General features: G+C 35.8%; 1 protein-coding gene across 12 annotated transcripts in view; it reads left to right on the top strand.

Moving 5' to 3' along the window:
- THADA (THADA armadillo repeat containing) overlaps positions 1-21008 on the top strand; it is a 456651-nt gene that overhangs the window by 17931 nt on the left and 417712 nt on the right. For all 12 annotated transcript variants that reach the window (XR_013164234.1, XR_013164232.1, XR_013164233.1 and 9 more), the window contains exons 8-15: positions 1719-1906; positions 6144-6238; positions 7145-7365; positions 8697-9388; positions 12019-12170; positions 13049-13204; positions 13915-14037; positions 17184-17307. Coding sequence is in view for 9 of the 12 variants with exons in the window: in XM_077134100.1 (XP_076990215.1) it covers positions 1719-1906; positions 6144-6238; positions 7145-7365; positions 8697-9388; positions 12019-12170; positions 13049-13204; positions 13915-14037; positions 17184-17307 (1751 nt within the window). In the remaining 3 variants the exon portion in view is untranslated. The remainder of the gene's footprint in view (positions 1-1718; positions 1907-6143; positions 6239-7144; positions 7366-8696; positions 9389-12018; positions 12171-13048; positions 13205-13914; positions 14038-17183; positions 17308-21008) is intronic.

The raw sequence follows: 21008 nt of genomic DNA, 5'->3' as shown, positions 1-21008 counted from the left end.
AGAAAAAAAATGTAGGGAAATATCTTAAAGCTCTTACGATAGGAGGTGGTTTTCTAGCATTACACTGAAAGTATGAGCAGTTAAAAAAAGAAATAGATGGGAGAAGGGTGAAGAGAGGTTCAGGATAGGAGAGATTGCTGAGGGAGCACATTCTGTGCAGATGTAAGATATGATGATTGATCACAGATAGTAAGATGGATGGTCCTTCCACTGGGAAAGGAGAGAAAGATCTAGAGATGATTTGGATACAAGGAACTTTGTAGGGACAGTCTTTATGGGGAAGAAGAGCAAGATGTTAGGCATCCCTTCATTCATTCAACAAATATTTTTTGAGCCCCTCTTATGTTCCAGGAACTATTCTAGGCTCTTGATATAGAGCAGTGAACAAAGCCAAGTTTTTGCCCTTGTGGAGCTTCATTCTACTTGGCAGTGTCAGGCTATAAACCTAAACAGAAGAAGTTACTTATATAGTATGTTAGAAAGTAGTAAGTGCTGTGAGAATAAAAGAACAAGCCAAACAAGGTAAAGAGGATCCAGAGAGATGGTGAAGATAGGATGTTAAGAAAGTGATGTTTGGACAAAGACTTGAAGTAGAGAGATGGTGAGCCATGCGAATATCTGGCTGCAGTGTATCTCAGAGAGAACATCCAGTGCAAAGACCCTCGGGGTGGGAGTGTGCCTGTTGTGTTCAAAGGGCAGCAAGGGCGAAGTGGAGCTAGAGAGGAATGAGTGAGAAGGAACAAGTGATAAGTGATGGGACCGTAAGAGTTCTGGGACATAGGAAGGACTTTGGCTTTTATTCTGAGTAAAATGAGTAGCCAGTGTGGGTTCTGAGCAGCAGAGTGACTTGATCATACTTAAGTTTTAATAGAATCACTGTGGCTGCTGTGTTGAGAGGAGCAAGGATAGAAACTATGAGACCAGTTGGCTAGCTGTTGCTTTAGTCTAAGGGAGAGATACAAGTGGCTCAGGCCAGGATGGTAGCAGTGGAGGTGGCCAGATTCTGGATATGTTTTCATGTTGCAGTCAACAGGATTTCCTTATGGATAGGATGTGCGGGAGAGGCATCAAGGATGGAGTTAAAGATAAGTTCATATATCCAAGTGAAGATATTGATTAGGCAGTTAGATATATAGGTCTGAAATTAGAGAGGTCTAGGCTGGAGATAAAAAATTGGGATTTGTCAGCATGTAGATCATAAATTATAGTTCATGAGTTAGGGAAGATCAGCCCCAGGAAAGTGAATTAGATGAGAAAGAGAAGAGAACAAAGGATTGAGTTCTGGGGAGCTCTAACATTAAAAGATCAGGAAAAAGAGGAAGAACTAGCCAAGGTATCTGAGTTGGAGTGATAGTGAAGGAGGGCAAAATCTAGGAGAGTCTGCCATCTTGGAAGACAGATGAAGGTGAATATAGAAGGTCAGTGGAATGGTCAACTTTGTAAATTTGTGTTATTCACTCTTGATTTCTAAAATGCAAAAGTGAAATTAGTCACTGACTGAGAAAAACAAGAAATATTGAGGTAAGTTAAGAGTATTGAAAGGTTGCAATAAATGCCACATAATTGGAATGTTTATGAGAATGAAAGGGAGAGATATGAGTATCTTCTATAATCTAAAATTAGTTTTGGCCCTTTGGAGTATGTTTATTTTGGAAAGGGATGAAAATGATGATGCTTTTGTTTGAATCTTCTTTTGTAATATTGTCTTTTCTTTGTAGAAAATTTACTGGAAATCATATTGTTCAAACTCAGTTGATGAACGACTTATTGGTAGGCATTAGAGTTTCAATGACGTTAGTACAGAAAGTACAAGGTTTCCAGGAAAATCTTTGGAAAGCTTCCAATTCTTCGTTATGGCAAAGCATGTGTACCTTGCTGAGTATTTTTACCAAGTTTTTAAGTGATGGTAAGTGTAACAATGTACAAATGATGATTATAATTGTGTATCAATCAACTTTTCCTAATAATTGTATGAAATATATGATAGTTAAAGGCCTTGGATTATAGTGGTTTTAATGGTTTTTCTTTTAAAGAAAGAAAAGGTATCATTAAAGGTATCATGATTTTAAAGGTATCAATATAATAATATGGAGGATTTTTGTAAATGTATGTATGTTTTATATAAAGCAGAAAACCCGATCTTAGTGTTCATGAGCATAGACTTTATTTTATTTTTTAAAATACTTTTATGTGATATCTTCACACACTATACAGTCCATTCCAAATTTACAGTCATTGGCTCACATTATCATAGACTTGTATATTCATCACCGTGGTCATTTTAAGAACATTTACATCACTCCAGAGAAAGAAATAAAAAGAAAGAAGAAAAACCCCAGATGTCCCATACTTTCTTATCCCTCCCTCTCATTGACCACTAGTATTGCAGTTTACCCAATTTTTCTTACTCCTTGTTTCCACCTCTCATTATTTATTTTTTTCTCCTTATTTTTTTGCTCATCTGTCCATATTCTAGATAAAGGGAGTGTCAGTCACAAGGTTTTCACAATCACATGGTCACACATACAAGCTGTATAGTATACAGTCATCTTCAAGAATCATAGCTACTCAAATACAGTTCAACAATTTCAGGTATTTCCTCTGGCTAACCTAAAACACTTAAAAACTGAAAAGGGATATTTACATAATATGTAAGAGTAACCTCCAGAATAATCTCTTGACTCTATTTGAGCTCTCTCAGCTACTGAAACTTTATTTGGTCTCCTTTCTCTCTTTTCTCTTTTGGTCAAGAAGGCTTTCTCAAGCCCATGATGCTGGTTCTCACCTCATCCCTGGGAGTCATGTCCCACGTTGCCAGGGAGATAGATATACACCCCTGTGAGTCATTCCCCATGTAGAGGAGAGGGCAGTGATTTCACCTGTAGAGTTGACTTAGAGAGAGAGGCCACAGAAGTGCTGTGGGAGTGACTCTTAGGCACTTATAAGTTGGTTTAGTTTTGCCTTTGCAGGAGTAAGTTTCATAGGAATGAGCTCCAGGATCTATGGCTTGTCCTATGAACTTGGTTGTTCTCAATGCTGTGAGAATATCAGGAATTCCCCAGGTGGGGAAGTTTAATATTTCCTCCTTTCTTCCTAGTCCCTCAAGGGGGCATTGCAAATACTTTTTTATTCTTTTTCCAAATTACTCTGGGATGTATTGGGGAATTACACTAACTTATACAAACCAACAAGATCTCACACCGTATTCAAGAGTCCATGTAATTATGGTGTTCAGATAAACTGACCATACAAGTTAAATTAGATAGTGTGCTACCAAAAATATAAATTTTGTACCAAATAAACATCTGTTCCTTTAGTCTCACACAGAAGTCGGAGTTTTAAAATAGGGACCATGCCATCCTTTACCCTATATCTGATTTACTTGATCCTATCCAGATCAGCTTCATTCATATCTCTAGTTGAAGTCTGATCACTTTTTCAATGTTTTTATCAGTTGCTATATGAGGTAATGCTGATTTTCATAGCTACAGGGCTCTATCTCTGTGTCTCAGGTGTCCCTCAAATACCCAAAGTTCCAGGGAATGACCAGATTATGCACAAATGAAGAGCCATGGACTTTAAATAGCAAAATTAAATTCTTCAGAGGAAATTTTCAAATTTGGAGGGAAGCTCTTGAAAGGTAGTATAGCCCGTACATTTCTTAGTAGGAGGTGTTATCTTCAAATAATAACAATAGTTGCTGACTATGAGGTGGTCCAAATCCTTTTTTTATATCTCATATACTGCTTCTATCCACATGAACTGTACTACTGAATAACCAGGTGAGGAGATATATCTCTTTATAAAAATATTCCAGTTAATATATGAAAAAGAAATGATAACATTAAAACATTACCACTTTGTTACCCCAGTGAATTAATACAGGCCTTAAGCATCAACAATTGCTGACATTAAAAGAGACAACCAGATAACATGTGCCTCTTGGTGTCATCATTGTAGTCTTTCCCCAAAGGGATGAAATTTGAGAATGATCCAGTCTGTAGGTTGCCAATTTGCAGAAACTACTGCCAATTTGCAGAAAGGACAGAGTAACATCTTGAATTGCAACAGGAGTAAGCAAACCATAACATCCAAATTGTGGAAACTCAGCAGGTCAAATGGCCAGTGTTTGTCAACAGAGAAACCTTGTTAATGAAAATAAAGAGATGGCGGGAGCACCCTTAGATTAAAAGTAACTTAAAAGACATATCAAGGGCAATGTGATAGTGGCTTAGGGGCAGAATTCTTGCCTACCATGCCAGAGACCCAGGTTCGATTCCTGTGCCTGCCCATGTGGGGAAAAAAAAAAGACATAAAGAAAAAATAGACAAGACTAAACTATAGAGTCTAGGAATGCATTTATCATGGATAAAACTGAAAATTAATAAGGAAATGATAACTATAAATGTCAGAATAATGCTTAGGATGAGAGGGATGGTGTGTGATTGGGATGAGGAAAATAGATGTGCCTTCTGGGCTGGGTGACCAAGTTCTATTTCTTGTCCTAGTGTGGTGAGTACAAGGTTGTTTGTCTTCTAATAATTCATTAAGCTATATAATTGTTTTTGGTAGTTTTCTCTGTGTTTATATTGTAGTAAGAAGACTACCATAAGGAGTGATCCTTAACATAGAAGTATTCATGTAGAAAATTAAATTACCCTTTCTTCACCTCTTATTTTATATCAGGACGTATGTACTGATATTAACTTAACTTTGAAAAGCATTAAGTGATTTCTGTTCAGGGTTCTTGCTTATAAGGGACAAGAATTGACTCTGGTTTTGTTAGGCAGATGGGAAAAAATATTATCTCATTGTTTATTTTTAACTCTGCTAGCTAATGTAAGTCCTAGCTATCTTACTATCCAGTTAATATTTCCATTTTTCTTCTTGTCTGCAATGTCAGATAGATATTAAAAGGAAGGTAAAGCAATTAATGTTACTTTTACTAAGTCGTAATTTATGGTTAACTTTTCAGAGGACATTTGCTTTTTAGAAGAGGAATTTGTTAATCTCAGTTCATAAATCTAAAAGAAAGCCTGTTTAGTGAAATACAGGAAAGACAATTTCAGTATGAAAAGTTGCTGATACCTATTCTTCCCCAGAATGTTAAGGCTTCATGTATCAATAAAGTGTTTAGCTGCAAGTAACAGAAAATCCAACTTCAGGGACTTGAGCAAATTTGCTTTCCCTCTGCCCCACATGACAGGTGGTCCAAAACGTGTGTGCACAGTCTGGACCCAGATTTTTTTCTGCCTTTCTGCTCTGCCATCTTTAGTGACTTTTATCCTCATGCTTGTTGCCTTATGATTACCATACGACTGTGGCAGCTCTAGATGTCATGCCTGTACTCATGGCAGGAAGAAGGAGGGCCAGCTGCATCTTTACCTTTCATCTGGAAAAACAAAAGTACCCTATGGCTTGAGCCTTGCCATGTGTTTCCTTGCAAGGAAAACTAATAAAGCAAGTATCTTCTTGTCTTTGGCTGGGCACATGGCTGTCCCAGTCAACATCACAGCTCTTTTAGCAAGGATGAAGGGTAGAATGTTTATTAAGTAGGTAATTTATATGTCTGTCATACATCTTGCCTTATGCTGAACGGTTCATCATATTATTTTGTATACTTTCTCACAAATGGAAGCTAAAAGAGGTAGAACAAAAAAGAAGATGTCTAATCAAGACTGGTTGCATTGGGTACAGTGGTAATGATAGCAAATTTTATAATTAGCATTGATGTAGGCTGTTTGTATAAGCCCTAAAATCTCTTTAAGATAAAGTATATGGGATACAAAGGCATTGGTGGAGGAGAAGGGACAGATGTTGTTACTAGGTGTGCTGGAAGACAGTAGATGAAAAGAAAGATGATAGAAGAGAGAGGAAGGAATCACATTTATTGAATATGTATGTACTGGGCATAAAAGTCATTTATACCTTATAACAATTGTATTAGATAGGTGTAACTTTTTCCCATTATACGTAAGAGAAACTTCCCAGGTAATTAAATAACTTTCCCAAGACCTGCTTACCTAGGAAGTGGTCGAGTTAGAAATTGTACCCAGGACTGTCTGACTCCAAAGCATCTACTTTTGCCACTGTACTAGAATATTCATCATTTAATACATGCTTTTTGCTTCTTTGCTGAATAGATGACCTCTTACAAACAATTCAGAGCACATCTGGATTAGCTGTTATTCTCTTTATTAAGACTATGTTTGATCCTCCTGAAAAGATTCCTGATTTGGTAAGTGCATCTCCTTAAGAATTGTGCTTTATTGAGACTTGGACATATGTTTTAAAAGTATTTCTAAAGAAGTGAAATCCTTTTTTTTTTTTTTTTGGTGTAGTCTAAATTTTTCTGATGACCTTTTTCTCTTGTAATAAAGATAAAAATCCAGACAAAGTCAAAAGAAGATAGTAATAATCCATCTTACAAAGGTAATCACCATCAACATTTTTGGTGACTATCCTTCCAGTTTTTTTCTAATGTATTTGTTCAGTTCCATCTTTCATTCATATCATAAAAGTATTTATAATATATATCAGTAAAATTATGCTGAGATTAATGTATAGTTATACACAGAAATAGCTTTCTGATAAACATATTTTTTGTATTAAGGATAACCCAAATTATGTAAATGGTAAGCATGTTAGAGTCAATTTTCAGTGAATTTGCTCCATATGGAAAATATAGTTTGATAATTTAGACCACAATCCTTGTATTTATACCATTAAAGATCTTTTTCCCTTATTCTGGTATCTAGAAACTTATTTTAGTTATTATCCTATGAGATCACATGAAAATAATTATCATTGGATGAAATTTAAGATTTTTATTTCTCAAATAGCCACTCAAAAAAAATGAGTTAAACTTATCCACCTGAAGGTGCTGCTGTGTTACAATCTATTAGTACATTAAAAATGGCAAAATGGTTCATATTCATGGTTTTGATTTTTTTGAAAATTTAGTATAATAATTCTAGTGTTTGTCAAGGCTTTTTTTAATTTTTAATTTTTTTTTCTTACCTTTAGGTTCAGTTATTTTTTTCCTGGGATGTTTCAGGGGAAAGAAATTTTGGGTTTATATTTTGAAATAGCTCTGAAGAGTTTTAGAGGCTTTGTATGCGTTATTTGTGTTGTATTTTTCCAGATTAGTAGTTTGCTTCTCTGTTCGGTGGACTGCAGCTGCCTCCCTGAGTGGCTTGTGAAGAGCTGCAGGATCATTTGTTGTGCTGAGGTCCCTGGGTCCGCTCTCTTATTCCTGTGTCAGGGAACACTCGTCATGCTGGACTGGCAGAACGGGGGCATGAGCCCGAGATGGGAAGCTTTGCTCTTGGATACTGCACATGTTCTATTCACCTTGAGTTCACAGTGAGTTTTGATGCTGTCTCATTTTTTAGTTGTGGGTTGTTTGCTTGTAAGGCATCACTGGAGGCTTTTAGGTGCCTCCTGAACCAACATACTTAGTGATTTAATGGAAGATGGTCAGGATAAGAGCTGTATGGAAAATGATTATGTATAGTGAGCGAAGTGGATGTGACAGTAGAACAAGAGAAGACTGTTGTCTTCTCCAAGGATGATTGGAGAGAGAGAGTTATAGGAATTATTGGTGTTAGGTTAACCTGTCATGAGCATTTCTAAAATTAATTTTAACACTTAGAATATATGCTAGCATTTTTAAAAACTGAAAATACTTTAGAGTTTATGAATAATTTCAACATAGATGATCTAATTTTATCCTCATATGTCTGATTGATCAGAATTTTCTTATTTTGTTGAAGGGCTAAAGTGAAGCTCAGAAAAGTAAATGAGCATTTACTTTTTTTTTTTTTACATGGGCAGGCTCTGGGAATCGAACCTGTGTCTCTGGCATAGCAGGCAAGAATTCTGCCACTGAGCCACTGTTGCACTGCCCTGAGTATTTACTTTTAAGAGCATGTTGCTAATAAGAACCTGAGCAGAACTAATAGCATATTGCTAATAAGAACCCGAGCCGGAATTGAATCAGGTCTTCTGACTACATTGGTCTTCATTTTCTTTTGGCTGAAAGTGATCATGTGCTTAAAAATGTCAATCCATAGATATAGCTTGATAGTACTGAGCATATGGATGAGGAAAGAAAATTATGATATTCTAACTTTTTAATATGTTGTTTAGTTTATATGTGTTTAAAACTGTATGTTTTAAAGAAATTAAAAAAAAAATCTTCACCATATCTTTTATAACCACTTTATTGAGGATAATTCACATGCCATATAATTCATCCATTTAAAGTATGCAATTCAGTATTTTTCAGTACATTCATTACATCTACCAGAAACCATCATCAGTCTATTTTTGAACATTTTCATCACCCCAAAAAGAAATCCCATACCAGTTTGCAGTCACCCTTCCCATGTCCCCTAGCTCCCTTTTCACAACCCTACGCCCTCAGTTTTGTTTTAAAACATCTATTGAAATCATCACCACAATCAAGATAGTGAACATTTCCATCATTTTTGCTTTCTTGTGCCTCCTTTTGGGCTATTTTTAGAAGATGGAAAAATTCATATACAGATTTGATATCTTTTTTGGCCTTATATGTAATGTTTTTGGTTTAAATTTAATAATGATTCAATTTTCTAATAATTTTTTGTATTTTATGTTTTTAAAGTCTAAATAAGTTTAAAATCAACAATAATGTAGCTTGTTTTATTTTTTAGGATCAAGGAATCCACCCTGGAAATGTTTCTGTCTAGAATCTTGACATCTTGGACCAATTCAGCTATATGTGCCCTTGAATCAAGTTCTGCAAGCCTAAAGAGCAGTCTCAATGGGAATTCAAGCATAGTTGGGAGACTTTTAGAATATGTCTATACCCACTGGGAACATCCTTTGGACGCTCTGAGACACCAAACCAAAATCATATTCAAAAATCTTCTCCAAATGCATTGGCTCACTACAGAAGGGTCACATTCTGCCACTGATCCTTTCTTTTTGGGGCTGACTGAGAGTCTTCTGCGATTAGAATGGCACATTAAAGGAAAGTACACATGCCTCGGTTGTTTGGTTGAGTGCATAGGAATTGAACATATTTTGGCAGTAGATAAAACTATTCCATCTCAAATCTTAGAGGTGATGGGGGACCAGTCATTGGTACCTTATGCAAGTGACCTCTTGGAAACCATGTTTAAAAATCACAGGAGTCATTTGAAATCCCGTACTGTTGACAGCATGTGGATTGACCAGTGGCATGAAACTTGGGTTTCTCCTCTCCTTTTTATACTTTGTGAAGGAAATCTAGATCAAAAATCTTATGTGATTGATTATTACTTGCCAAAATTACTGAATTGCAGCCCTGAAAGCGTAAGCTACATGGTGAAGATTCTTCAGACTTCTGCTGATGCTAAAATTGGTAAGGAAATGAATTTTTGTTGTAGTAATTTCTAATTATGATGCTTAAATGTGGATACCTAGGCGTATGTTGACTGCTTTAAAATTTAAACGTCACTTTTGTAAATGGTAAAGAAGAATATTAGTCATGGGGATTCTAGATGGAAATGACTACTCTTCTACATAGCTGAACAGTTCTTTTGTTGGGTGAAGTAATTTCTGCAAGCTAAGGAGTGAGATTCCAGTTATGCTTATAAAGTTTTCTTTGCTCCTAGGTTTTAATTCATTTTACCAACTTCTCATTTGTCTATTCTGTTAACAGACTGGAGTGAAAATTTGTGTGTTTTATATAAGTTGCTCATTTGAATGGTTGAGACAGTATTTAAAAACTGGTTTAGGCAAGGTTGAAGACAGGTAAATTGGCAGTAACAAATTTATTTATTTATTTATTTTATTTATTTAAATACCAAAAAACACCAAATAAATGCAACGATTCCTATTTTGATCATTCCAGTCTACATATATAATCAGTAATTCACAATATCATCACATAGTTGCATATTCATCATCATTATCATTTCTTGGAACATTTGCATCTATTCAGAAAAAGAAATAAAATGCAAATAGAAAAAAAAATTTATACATACCACACCCCTTTCCCCTCCCTTTCATTGAAAACTAGCATTTCAAACTAAATTTATTTTAACGTTTGTTCCCCCATTATTTATTTTTATTCCGTATTTTCTACTCTTCTGTTGACAACGTAGATAAAAGGAGCATCAGACACAAGGTTTTTCACAGTCACACAGTCACATTGTGAAAGCTGTATCATTATACAATCATCTTCAAGAGACATGGCTACTGGAACACAGCTCTACATTTTCAGGCAGTTCCAGCCTCTCCATTTAATCTTTTTTTTTTTAATAAGCTCATGGATTTAAAAAAAATTTATTTATTAATTTAAAAAATTTAACAAATGAAATAAAATATTAACATAAATAGTAATTCACAGTATCATCACTTAGTTGCATATTCGTCATTTCTTAGAACATTTGCATCCATTCAGAAAAAGAAAAAAAAGACAATAGAAAAAGAAAACGAGAACAGAAAAAAAAAAAGATTATACCTACCATACCCCTTACCCCTCGCTTTCACTGATCACTAGCATTTCAAACTAAATTTATTTTAACATTTGTTCCCCCTATTATTTATTTTTATTCCATGTGTTCTACTTGTTTGTTGACAAGGTAGATAAAAGGAGCAGCAGACACAAGGTTTTCGCAATCACACTGTCACATTGTGAAAGCTACATCATTATTCAATCATCCTCAAGAAACATGGCTACTGGAACACAGCTTTACATTTTCAGGCAGTTCCCTCCAGCCTCTCTATTACATCTTGCATAAGAAGGTGATATCTACTTAATGCATAAGAATAACCTCCAGGATAACCTCTTGACTCTTGTTTGGAATCTCTCAGCCATTGACACTTTGTCTCATTTTACTCTTCCCCTTTTGGTCAAGAAGGTTTCCTTGTAACAAGTTTTTGTCTCCCAGTAAGACACTACATTTTTCAGGCATGGCCTCAAGAATGGCTGACTGTAGTCATTTAGCGTAGGGGCATATCTCCTATTGAAACTTAGTAATCTTTTTTTTTTTTTTAACTTGGGCAGGCACCGGGAATCGAACCCCGGTTTTCTGGCACCGCAGGCAAGCATTCCTGCCTGCTGAGCCACCGTCGCCCGCCCCAAAACTTAGTAGTCTTGAGAAACCACTATGTTAAAGCATAATTCAGTAATTAATGTGCAAAATGGTGATCCTGACTCATCAGGTAAATCTTAAAATTATATTCTGTTGAACAATGCATGAATATGCTATTTTAAGAAATATTTCCAACTAAAATAATTAAAAACTTTCAGTATTTAAAAGAATAACCATGAGATATCTGGAAAACTTGGTTTCCCTAGGCAAAAATGAGCCATTGCTTATTTTAACAGTAATTTTTCTCGCTTTTTTGAGAAGCCATCCAAGTCTAGAATTCATGAATCTGTTCTGAAGCAGCCTATTTTTTATATCAAGGTACCCTGTGAGCCAGAACTCCCTGTTCCTAGCTAATGTCCTAACCTCTCAAAGGATCAGCTTCTTGGTGATCGTCTTTTTATCTTTTTTTTTTTTTTACCAATGAGAAACAATAATACCAAAATATGCAGAGGTTCATTATCTATTAAGAAAATAATAGTCTCTAGTCACTGAAGTATTTTTCCTATTCTTGGCTGAGAGTCATTTTAATTTTTAAATTGATTTTAATATTTCCCCACCTCTTTTTTTCCCTCCCAATTCACTTTCTAAAGTGTCGAGCTAAAAGTGAACATAGTAACAAATAAATATGATTTTTTTAAGTTCATAATAAAAGAATTATACTACTTTGAAATTATTGACCCAAGAATTATTAAATTAATTTTATAATAATTTTATGATAGCTACTTTAATTGTGTTAGAGTTTAGTTTAAAATGTCATTTTTGTTTTTTGAAATATAATGTTGATAGACACATTATGAACACTGGCTACTGGAATTGTAGCAGTTGTTGCATAGCATAGTAGTGATCTTTGTTGTAGTGCTTCTTAGATAAGAGCAATCTTTTCCATCTTTAGGGTCTTGTAATAGCAGAGGGGCTTTGGGAGCATTGATGGCTTGTCTGCGAACAGCTAGAGCTCATGGGCATCTCCAGTCTGCAGCTGATGCCTGGGGGAGTCTTGTGTCCACTGCAAGAATAAAGCAAGGCTTAATCCATCAGCATAGCCAAGTAAGTAAACAAAGTATCTGAGAATTCACATATGTGATAGCTGTCTGATTTATTCCTTCACTTAGCAGTCTAAGATAGAGGCCCCTACTTTGTGCTCTGCCCTGTTTTATAGGATCCATGGAGAGAATGAATAGGAAGTAAACGGTGTAGACCCTACACTCAGGCTACTTAAAGATTAGTTATGGGGCTAAGAAAACCTGCGTGAAACAATTGGGAACTCTTAGAAGACAACACAGTTCAAATGTGTCCTGGTGTTTGCATCAGGACTTAGGAGGCACAGAAGGAGAGAGTGATCAGACTAGGTTGAGATTGGTTTGGAAAGTGATAGGTGTGATTAGAGGAGAAGATGTGTTTGAGAAGCACACATAAGGTAAGGGTGGAGAAAACAAGATCCAGAGGATGATTAAATATATTGTTTTGGCAAGAATGGAAAAACATCCACCTTATGGAAGGCTCTAATGCTAGGCTGAAGACTTCTGATTTCATTCAGTTTGTAACTGAAAACCAGAGCCATTCCAGAGTCTTCAGCAAGGAAATGGCATTAATGGAAACAGATGATAATGGTGGGCCAAGAGCGAGAGCACCTGCATGGTAGTAATCTAAGAGTGAGGTGGTAAGGTAAAAGAGAAAAAGGAGTGAAGCTGAGAATTACTGTGAAATAAGAATCTTTAAGATTGTTGACTTTTATACATATTCAGTTCACACATTTAATAAAAATAATATGGGAAATAACCACAGGATTTGTGGTATTAGGGAACTTTTAAAAGTTACATATGGTGAACTGAGGTAACCTGTGTAAATGAAACATTTTAAGTGGTTTGTTTAAGCTTTACTTATTTCATTGAAAAATTAACATCTTATTGTTTGGTTTATTTTAGGTACGGATAGATACTTTAGGCTTGCTTTGTGAAAGTAATCGAAGCACAGAAATCGTGTCCACAAAAGAAATGGAGTTGATTCTGTTCTTTATTACATATAATCTTAATAACCAGTCTCCAGGAGTGCGGCAACAGATTTGTTCTCTTCTTAAAAAGGTAGGCTCACCCATCAAAGTAGAGGAATGGTTATTGAATCTTTAGGAAAGTGATGAATTCTGTTTTGGCAATCGTTTTTAAAAAGAGCCCAGATTTTGAGAGCGTGTGGGAATGATTGTGCAATTGGCCCACCATATTTCTTCATGGCCCTTCTGTGACCTGTTCTGTGATTCCATAATGTTTATATTTGGGGATAAAATCCTTTCATTTTGGTGTAGTAAATCAACATTGAGCTCTGTTTTTTTTTAAAGAACAAAAAAATCCAGCGCTCAAGTTCTCAGGGTGTAAAGTGACTTAAGAAAAGTTTGGCAACAGACGGAAGAAAATCCTTGCATTTTTAAGTGCCTCATTATTGAATAATTCAACTTGAATTAATCAGATGGCACATTTATTGGGTACAGAATTGGCAGAGTAGAGAAATGACTGTATCATCTTCAGACTCATGCCGACTTCAAGGAAATAAGAGAACTGTGTGGTTTAATGACTGTATTCTGGTTTGTAGCAATACTTTGTTTTTGATTGTTAAAATAGAAATGTTACTGTTCTCTCAAAAAAGAAGTATCATGTAAATATTAAGTACATGTAAATACTACTATCCCCTTTGCCTGAAGTTTATTCTAAAGAATTTAGGAAACTCTTCCCTTTCCTTTCAAACTGACCTTTAAGTGTAACGTGGCTCACATATGCTTCGTTTTTCTTTTTCTCGAAAGCTGTTTTGTAGAATACAGGAAAGTTCTCAGGTACTTTATAAATTGGAGCAAAGCAAATCCAAACATGAACCAGAGAATGAGTTAACCAGACAGCATCCATCTGTTTCTTTAGAGCAATATAAGGTAGGTGATATATTTCTAGACATACAGATGTTTAAGAAACTTAAAGCAATTATAAATAAACATTAAGGAAAGAGAAATGGAAGTCTTTAGGTTAATGGTGTTTCTGTGCTTTTTCCCCTTTCAAGCTGAGTTTTATATATTCCTTCTGGCGCTTGGTACCCCTTTTATGGTAGCATGGGGTAATGGAACCCATGCCGGCCTGAGGGCTGTTACAGAATAATATTAATGGACTAACCTCAAAAATTTACAGCGTACATGGGCCAGATGAATTTAGTACTTTAACAAAAAGCTAATTGCCTGGCCTTGAACTCCTCTACTCCACCCCAGGGTGGAAAACTGCTCTGTCTGGCTTGCTTAAACTTTAGACTAATGTGGCTTTTGTTAGCTTACTTCAGGCTCATGACTCCTGGCCCATGGTCCAGGTTTAAAGGTTCCCATCTATCCCATTTTGGAGTGAACTAGAGGAGTAGTGCTGGGTTTCAGGACCCTGTGTTAGTTGGGTTGATGAATGCCAAGTACAGCAGTGCCCATGTAGACCAGGATTCAGCTTGACCTTAGAATGAGCTTTTCACTGGTTTCTTACCCCAGATCTGGCCTTTTGAAGCAGACCTTTATTTTCTTGTAAGGCTCAGGTAGAGGACAAAGTGCATCTATTTTATCTCAGTTAGGGAAACCGGTATAATAGATTAACGACAGTTTGAGCCATGACAAACCCACTACCTACTCTAAGCATCAGTAAAGTTGCCTTGGTTTAATTTTGTGTTTAAAAGACAGAAAATCATCTAAAGAAGAATATTCCTATACTAAGGCTGAAATCAGCTTCACCTTTTCACAGTCCCAATTCTAAAGATTTAAAAGTTACAACCTGAATTTGAAGGACATAGATTCAAGTCCTGTTTTTGCCACTAATTAGTTGGTTGTCTCTGGGTCTTCTCACCTATACAGTGGGATTAATAACACTCCTTTAAAGGTTGGTTTTGAGGGCTAAATGAGAAAACGCTTTTTAAACTATAAATCACTCTGAAAATGGAAGTTATTTTTTAGCCTATCTTTGGTCAGTACTAGAAAACATCTCTATCTTGCTTCATTTTTTGAGGGGTAAGATGACGTTCAATTAGGTACCTATGTTTTAGATTCAGATTGTGAATTTTCACATGTGATTTATCAGTTTGTGCTTATGGATATTCATTTTTTGAAAATTAGTCTTTTGAAGTCTTAATCGGAGTCAATCTCTTGGTTCTGATGTTTTCTCCCAGCTGATTGTCACCTGTGGCTTTCAGAGGTTGTGACCTTGGTATTATGTCATCCTCGTCATCCTAACAATGGGTACCATGCATAGTGTATGGTAGGCTCAACCTACCTATCAGCTGACAACATGCTGGGAGGAGAGGAGGAGGCTGAGAATTGGATGAGTGCCTTTATATCTGAATAACTAATATTAATAATCAGACTACTTTTAAATTTCAAAATGCTTTATCCACGTATTTACCTGATGTTTAATAATAACACTGTGAAGTAGGCATTATTATTCCACTCAACAAGTGAGAAAAGTTGAAGCTTAGAAAAGTTACTGAACTTACTTTTCCTGGGTTACTCAGCTAGGAAGCGGTAAAACTGGGGCACCAATTCAAATCAGTTCTTGACTCTAAAATCCGAGTGGTTTTTCTCTATACCAGTGCAGTTGGTGGTTTAGAGGTAAGAAAGTGCAGGGAAAATTGGGGGAGTAGGGAATTCACTGTGTGAATGACATTTTAAGAACTGGGGATGAAGGAGTGGAGGATAGGGATGAAGTAGTTGAGTAATGGGAAATGAGCTTAGAAAATCAAATTGTGGATGGGTAGTGGAAAGTTTTGAATGCTAGTCTAAGGCATTTGGAAGTGTCAGTATGAGCCATTAAAACTGATGAGAGAGTGTATGAGTTCCTTCTTCGGTGGTTGTGTTGAGGGAAGTGAGTGGGTTGTTGAGGGGTCTGCCTGGGACTAGGAGTCTACCCGTATAAATTGGGCTCCCTGCCCCCACTGCAGTGACAGTCTGGTTGAGGGAAAGAAGAACTATGCCTAAAATATAAATGACAATACATTTAGCATAAAATAATTCTGTAAAGGTGAACTTGTCCTTTAATATGAGTACTGTTTGTTTATAATTAAAACATATTTAACTGGAACACTTTTTAGCCATTTAACTATTCCTTTGAAACCAATGCAATGAATGACCTCATAAGTTCTTAGGGCTTGTGAAGACCTAAAAGATAAATTGCCTAGGTTGTATGTCCTTGACCAGAAAAATGAGTATAGGGATCCTGTTTGGAGTCCACTGAAACTAGGGCTGCCTATGTGCTGCTCAGTTACAAGTATATGCTACTGTGACATAGCAGTGTCAAGATACTGGAGGATCACAGCTTTTCCTTACAGTTTTTCTCCTTGGTCTCACACAGGCATTACCTTCCTTTTTTATTCTTTCAAATAGAGAAAGATGACTTTATGCTGGACAAAGTATTTCTCGCTTTGCTTTTTTTTATTGTATTTTTTTCAAGTTTTCATTCTTTATCATTTGTATAAACAGAACAGCCTAACAGGAGTCTTAAAGAGACAGGGCAAGGCAGTGGAATAGTCAGATCCTTCTAGGAATTAGGTCATTATAGCCACATTTACCCAGTAGTATATACCGGGTATGCCATTGGTCAATTACAATGTATACCTTTAGCTGGGTGCACTGGTGGGTCAGTGGTAGAATGCTCACCTTCCATGCAGGAGACCTGGGTTCGATTACTGGACCATGCACCCCCCTCCCCCCCAAAATAAAGTGAACACACCCTTGAAGCCTGGATTAAAATCAGTTTGGATTCTGGTGGGGAAAATCAATTTTCATATAGCCTTCCATTGATACAAGGGATCTTGTTTTCATGAAAAATATATTCTTGTCTAGATTATAATGGAATTGTACTTCTTGTTGACCCTAAAAAGATAGGGTTCATTTAAGTCATGGCAAGGGGTGCCAAGCTGGGTTATTAAGCTATGTGAGAAACCAGTATTGTTTTTAAAAATCTCTGCTTTCTTAATTTTTAAAAAAACTGCCCCAAAGGTGATACTCTGAAGATAATCTCTTATGAATTAAGGTAATTGTACTTACTCTAATATATTTTTTAGAATTTCATGTCATCCATTACCAACAGTCTTTTTGGAGCATTATTTCCTGGATCTTCCTATCCAACTAGATTTTCAGCGTTAACCATTTTAGGCTCAATAGCTGAAGTGTTTCCTGTCCCAGAAGGTAAGTTTTTAATAATGTTTCAGGAGAATATTCTTTTTTCTTTCAAAACACATAATTTTTCAACATTTTGCTTTATTTTGAAGTTTCGGTTTTGTTATCTTTTGTTTGGATTCTTTTGGGAGGTTTTATTTTCACTCTATAATTATTATTTGAGCATAGTTAAATTTGCGAATGAGGGGATATAAGAGAGAGAGAAACCGTTTCAATAATCATTATTCCCCAACCCCAAATAACAGGTTTCATGGATTACACTTATTAGGGGAAGAGTTCCTGCTCTCACTCCCCTAATTTTTTGTTGCTGTTCTAAGATAGCACCTAAGGTATTCTTTAATTAAGTTTTAAAAACCAAATTAATAATAGTTTCTTTTATGTATAACATTTCTCTTTGGTTAAAATGTGGTTTCTCTTATACGCTACTGTTTCATAAGGCTCAATTCTGGTTTTGGAAAGGCAATATGAGAATGTCATTTCCAAGCATTCTGGTTTAGTGGTCCCCTTTGTTTTTCCTTCTGTGGGGTACCCAGAGAATGAACTTTAAACTTCCTTCTTTGAGTCTTTTTTTTTTTCTTTTTTCCTTTTTGACAAGAAATAATTCTTTTTATCCCCACATGAGTATGTTTGTGGGGTTTTTTTGTTTTTTTTTTCACATGGGCAGGCACCGGGAATTGAACCTGGGTCTCCGGCATGGCAGGCGAGAACTCTGCCTGCTGAGCCACCATGACCTTCCCTTATATTTGTGTTTTAATGTGAATTTCTTGCTTATATTCAGTCTTTCTTGATTGTGTGTGTATCAGAAGAAAAATACCCTGCTCAGCTGCTTTTTCTGGGAAAATGATCAGAGGACTAGAGAACTTTTTACTATGTTGGATTCTTTTTTTTTTAATTTAAATTTTTAGAGGAGGTGTAATTTTTATCGAGGAATGGGATATTAGTGGCTGTACATACAGTCTTGCTTCATGGGAAGAAAAATTTTTTCAACTTTTTATTTTGAAAAAAATTCAAACTAACAGCAAAGCTTCAAAAGGAGTTTGAAAAAGAGCCATGTGCCCTCTACCTAGATTCATCACATTAATATTTTGCCACATTTGTTTTATCTCTCGTCTCATTAATTATATAACCACAACATAATGATAAAATTCAAAAAAAGTTAATGTTGATGCACTGCTATTATCTAATGTATACTCCATATTCAAATTTTGCCAGTTGTCCCAATAAGTGACCTTTTATAGACAAAAAAAAGAAAGGAAAATTTATTTTCCTTGTGAGATTCAGGAATCAATCCAGGATCACACATTGTATTTCATTGTCAGGCTTCTTTAGACTCCTTTAATTTGGAATGTTTTTTTAATTTTTATTTATCTTTAATGACATTAACATTTTGGAAGAATGTGTCTCTCTCATTTTGGGTTTGTCTGATTGTTTTTGTCTTGATTGATTCCGGTTATGTATTATTTATTTATTTATTTTGCATGGGCAGGCACCGGGAACATGAACCCAGGTCTCTGGCTTGGCAGGCAAGAACTCTGCCTGCTGAGCCACCATGGCACACCCAAGATATGTATTTTTGACCAAAATACTGCATAGGGTATGTGCTCTTCTCAGGGCATTTTATCAGGAGGTGTATGATGCCAGCTTACCTCATTATTCATGATGCTAAGTTTGATCACTTGATTAAGATGAGCATAGTAGGCCAAAAAAATAGCCTCCAAAAGATATCCACATCAAATCCATGGAACCTGTGAATGTTACCTTATTTAGAAAAAGATCTTTGTAAATGTGATTAAGTTAAGGATCTTGAGTTAAGAAAATCCTAGATTATCCAGTTGTGCCTTTGCTACTATCACAAATGCCCTTATATGTGAGTCATAGAAGGAGATTTGACACCCTGAGGAGGAGGTAGCATTGTAACCACAGAAGTAGAGATTGGAGCAATGTGGCCACAAGCCATGGAATGCCAGCAGCCACAGGAATTAGAAGAGGCAAGGAACAGACTCCTCTAGAGCCTTTGGAGAGAGTGTGGACTTGCAAACACCTTTATTTTTTATTTTTTTGCATGGGCAGGCATCGGGAATCAAACCCTGGTCTCTGGCATGGCAGGCGAGAACTCTATCTGCTGAGCCACTGTGTCCTGCCCACACACCTTGATTTTTTACCTCTGGCCTCCAGAACTTTGAGAATAAATTTCTGTGGTTTTAAGCCACCAGGTTTATGGTAATTTATTATAACAACCATTTAAATACAGGGATAGCCTTTAATTTAGGGAATTTTGATGGTAGTACAATAAATTTTTAACCTCATAGTGATTATTTTATTCATTATCAAAAAGTTTTCTTCACATTTAATGTACTTGTACTAGACCTAGGTGTACAGGAAATAACACTAGGCTGAATTATACTGGCAATTTTTAAATTAAGAGAAAAATTTTATATATATTTAAATGTCCTTGACAATGAGAAACCTGAGTCTATCTTCCAATTGAAATGAGTCACATAATTGGGCAGTGACTGATGTCATACTAATTATGATCATTAAACAATTGGAAAGTAGTACAAATGGAATAAGCCATACCATATACTGTTTACCTTTAAAGGAAGCTAAAGAGACATGACAAGGAAATACAGGAAATGAAATGTAAATGTATCCTTCTACTTCATCTCAAGGAATTTAATTTGGAGTTTTTATTTTTTTTTATAGAAACACACTGATTTGGAATTAGTCAAAATAGTTTCTGCCTTTTCTCCAGTGTGCCCTGGACTAAGAAAAATCCATATGCATATTTCTTACTTGGAATCAAATGTCACAGTATCCGTGGTGAAAATTTGGATTCCAATAATAATAAGACTAAAAAGGTTTGTTTGACAAATACCTATTCAGTCCTTATATGTCAGGTAGTGTACTAGGAGCCAAGGCTCACATTGTACAAAACAAAGTGCTTCCCCTTTTGGAGAGAGACAGACGATAAAATAACAAGTAAATACATAGAATTTCAGATGAAGATAAGTACTATGAAGAAAAATTTCAAGAAGGGAAAGGGGAATGTGGAGTGCCAACTGATTCAAACAGTAGGGTCAGAGAAAGTTTCAAATTTGAACAGATCTCCTAAATGACCAATGGGTCAAAGCAGATATCACAAGGAAAATCGGAAAATATGTTGAGATGGAGTGAAAACAAAAACACAACATACCAAAACTTATGGGATTCAGCAAAAGTAGTGCTCTGAGGGAAACAGGTAACTGTAAAAGCCTGCATTTTAAATGATCTCATTCTTAACCTAAATTTACACCTCAAGGAATTAGAAAAAGAAGAGCTCTCAGTAAACTGGCAGAAAAAAAGAAATACTAATGATTAGAATAGAGATAAAAATATCCAAAACAATAACAACAAGAAAGAATCAGTGAAGCCAAAAGTTGGTTTTTTGAAAAGGCCAATAAAACTAAGAAACCTTTAGCTGGACTAAGGCACAAAAAACTGAAATAAGAAATAAGTAAAATCAGGCATTACTACCAACCTTACAGGAATAAAAAGGATTATAAGAGAATACTATGAACAGTTGTACAGGAACCAATTGGATAACTTAGATGAAATGGACAAATTCCTAGACACACACTTGATTAATTTCTAGGGCTACTCTAACAAAGTACCACAAAATGAGTTGCTATGAACAATAGAAATTTATTCTCACAGTTCTGGAGGCTAGAAGT

The sequence above is a fragment of the Tamandua tetradactyla genome, chromosome 17 (genome assembly GCF_023851605.1).
Source record: "Tamandua tetradactyla isolate mTamTet1 chromosome 17, mTamTet1.pri, whole genome shotgun sequence".
In the NCBI taxonomy this organism is placed as follows: Eukaryota; Metazoa; Chordata; class Mammalia; order Pilosa; family Myrmecophagidae; genus Tamandua; species Tamandua tetradactyla.
The sequence above is the reverse complement of the archived record's forward strand: the minus strand, read 5'-3'. Positions and strand labels throughout refer to the sequence as shown.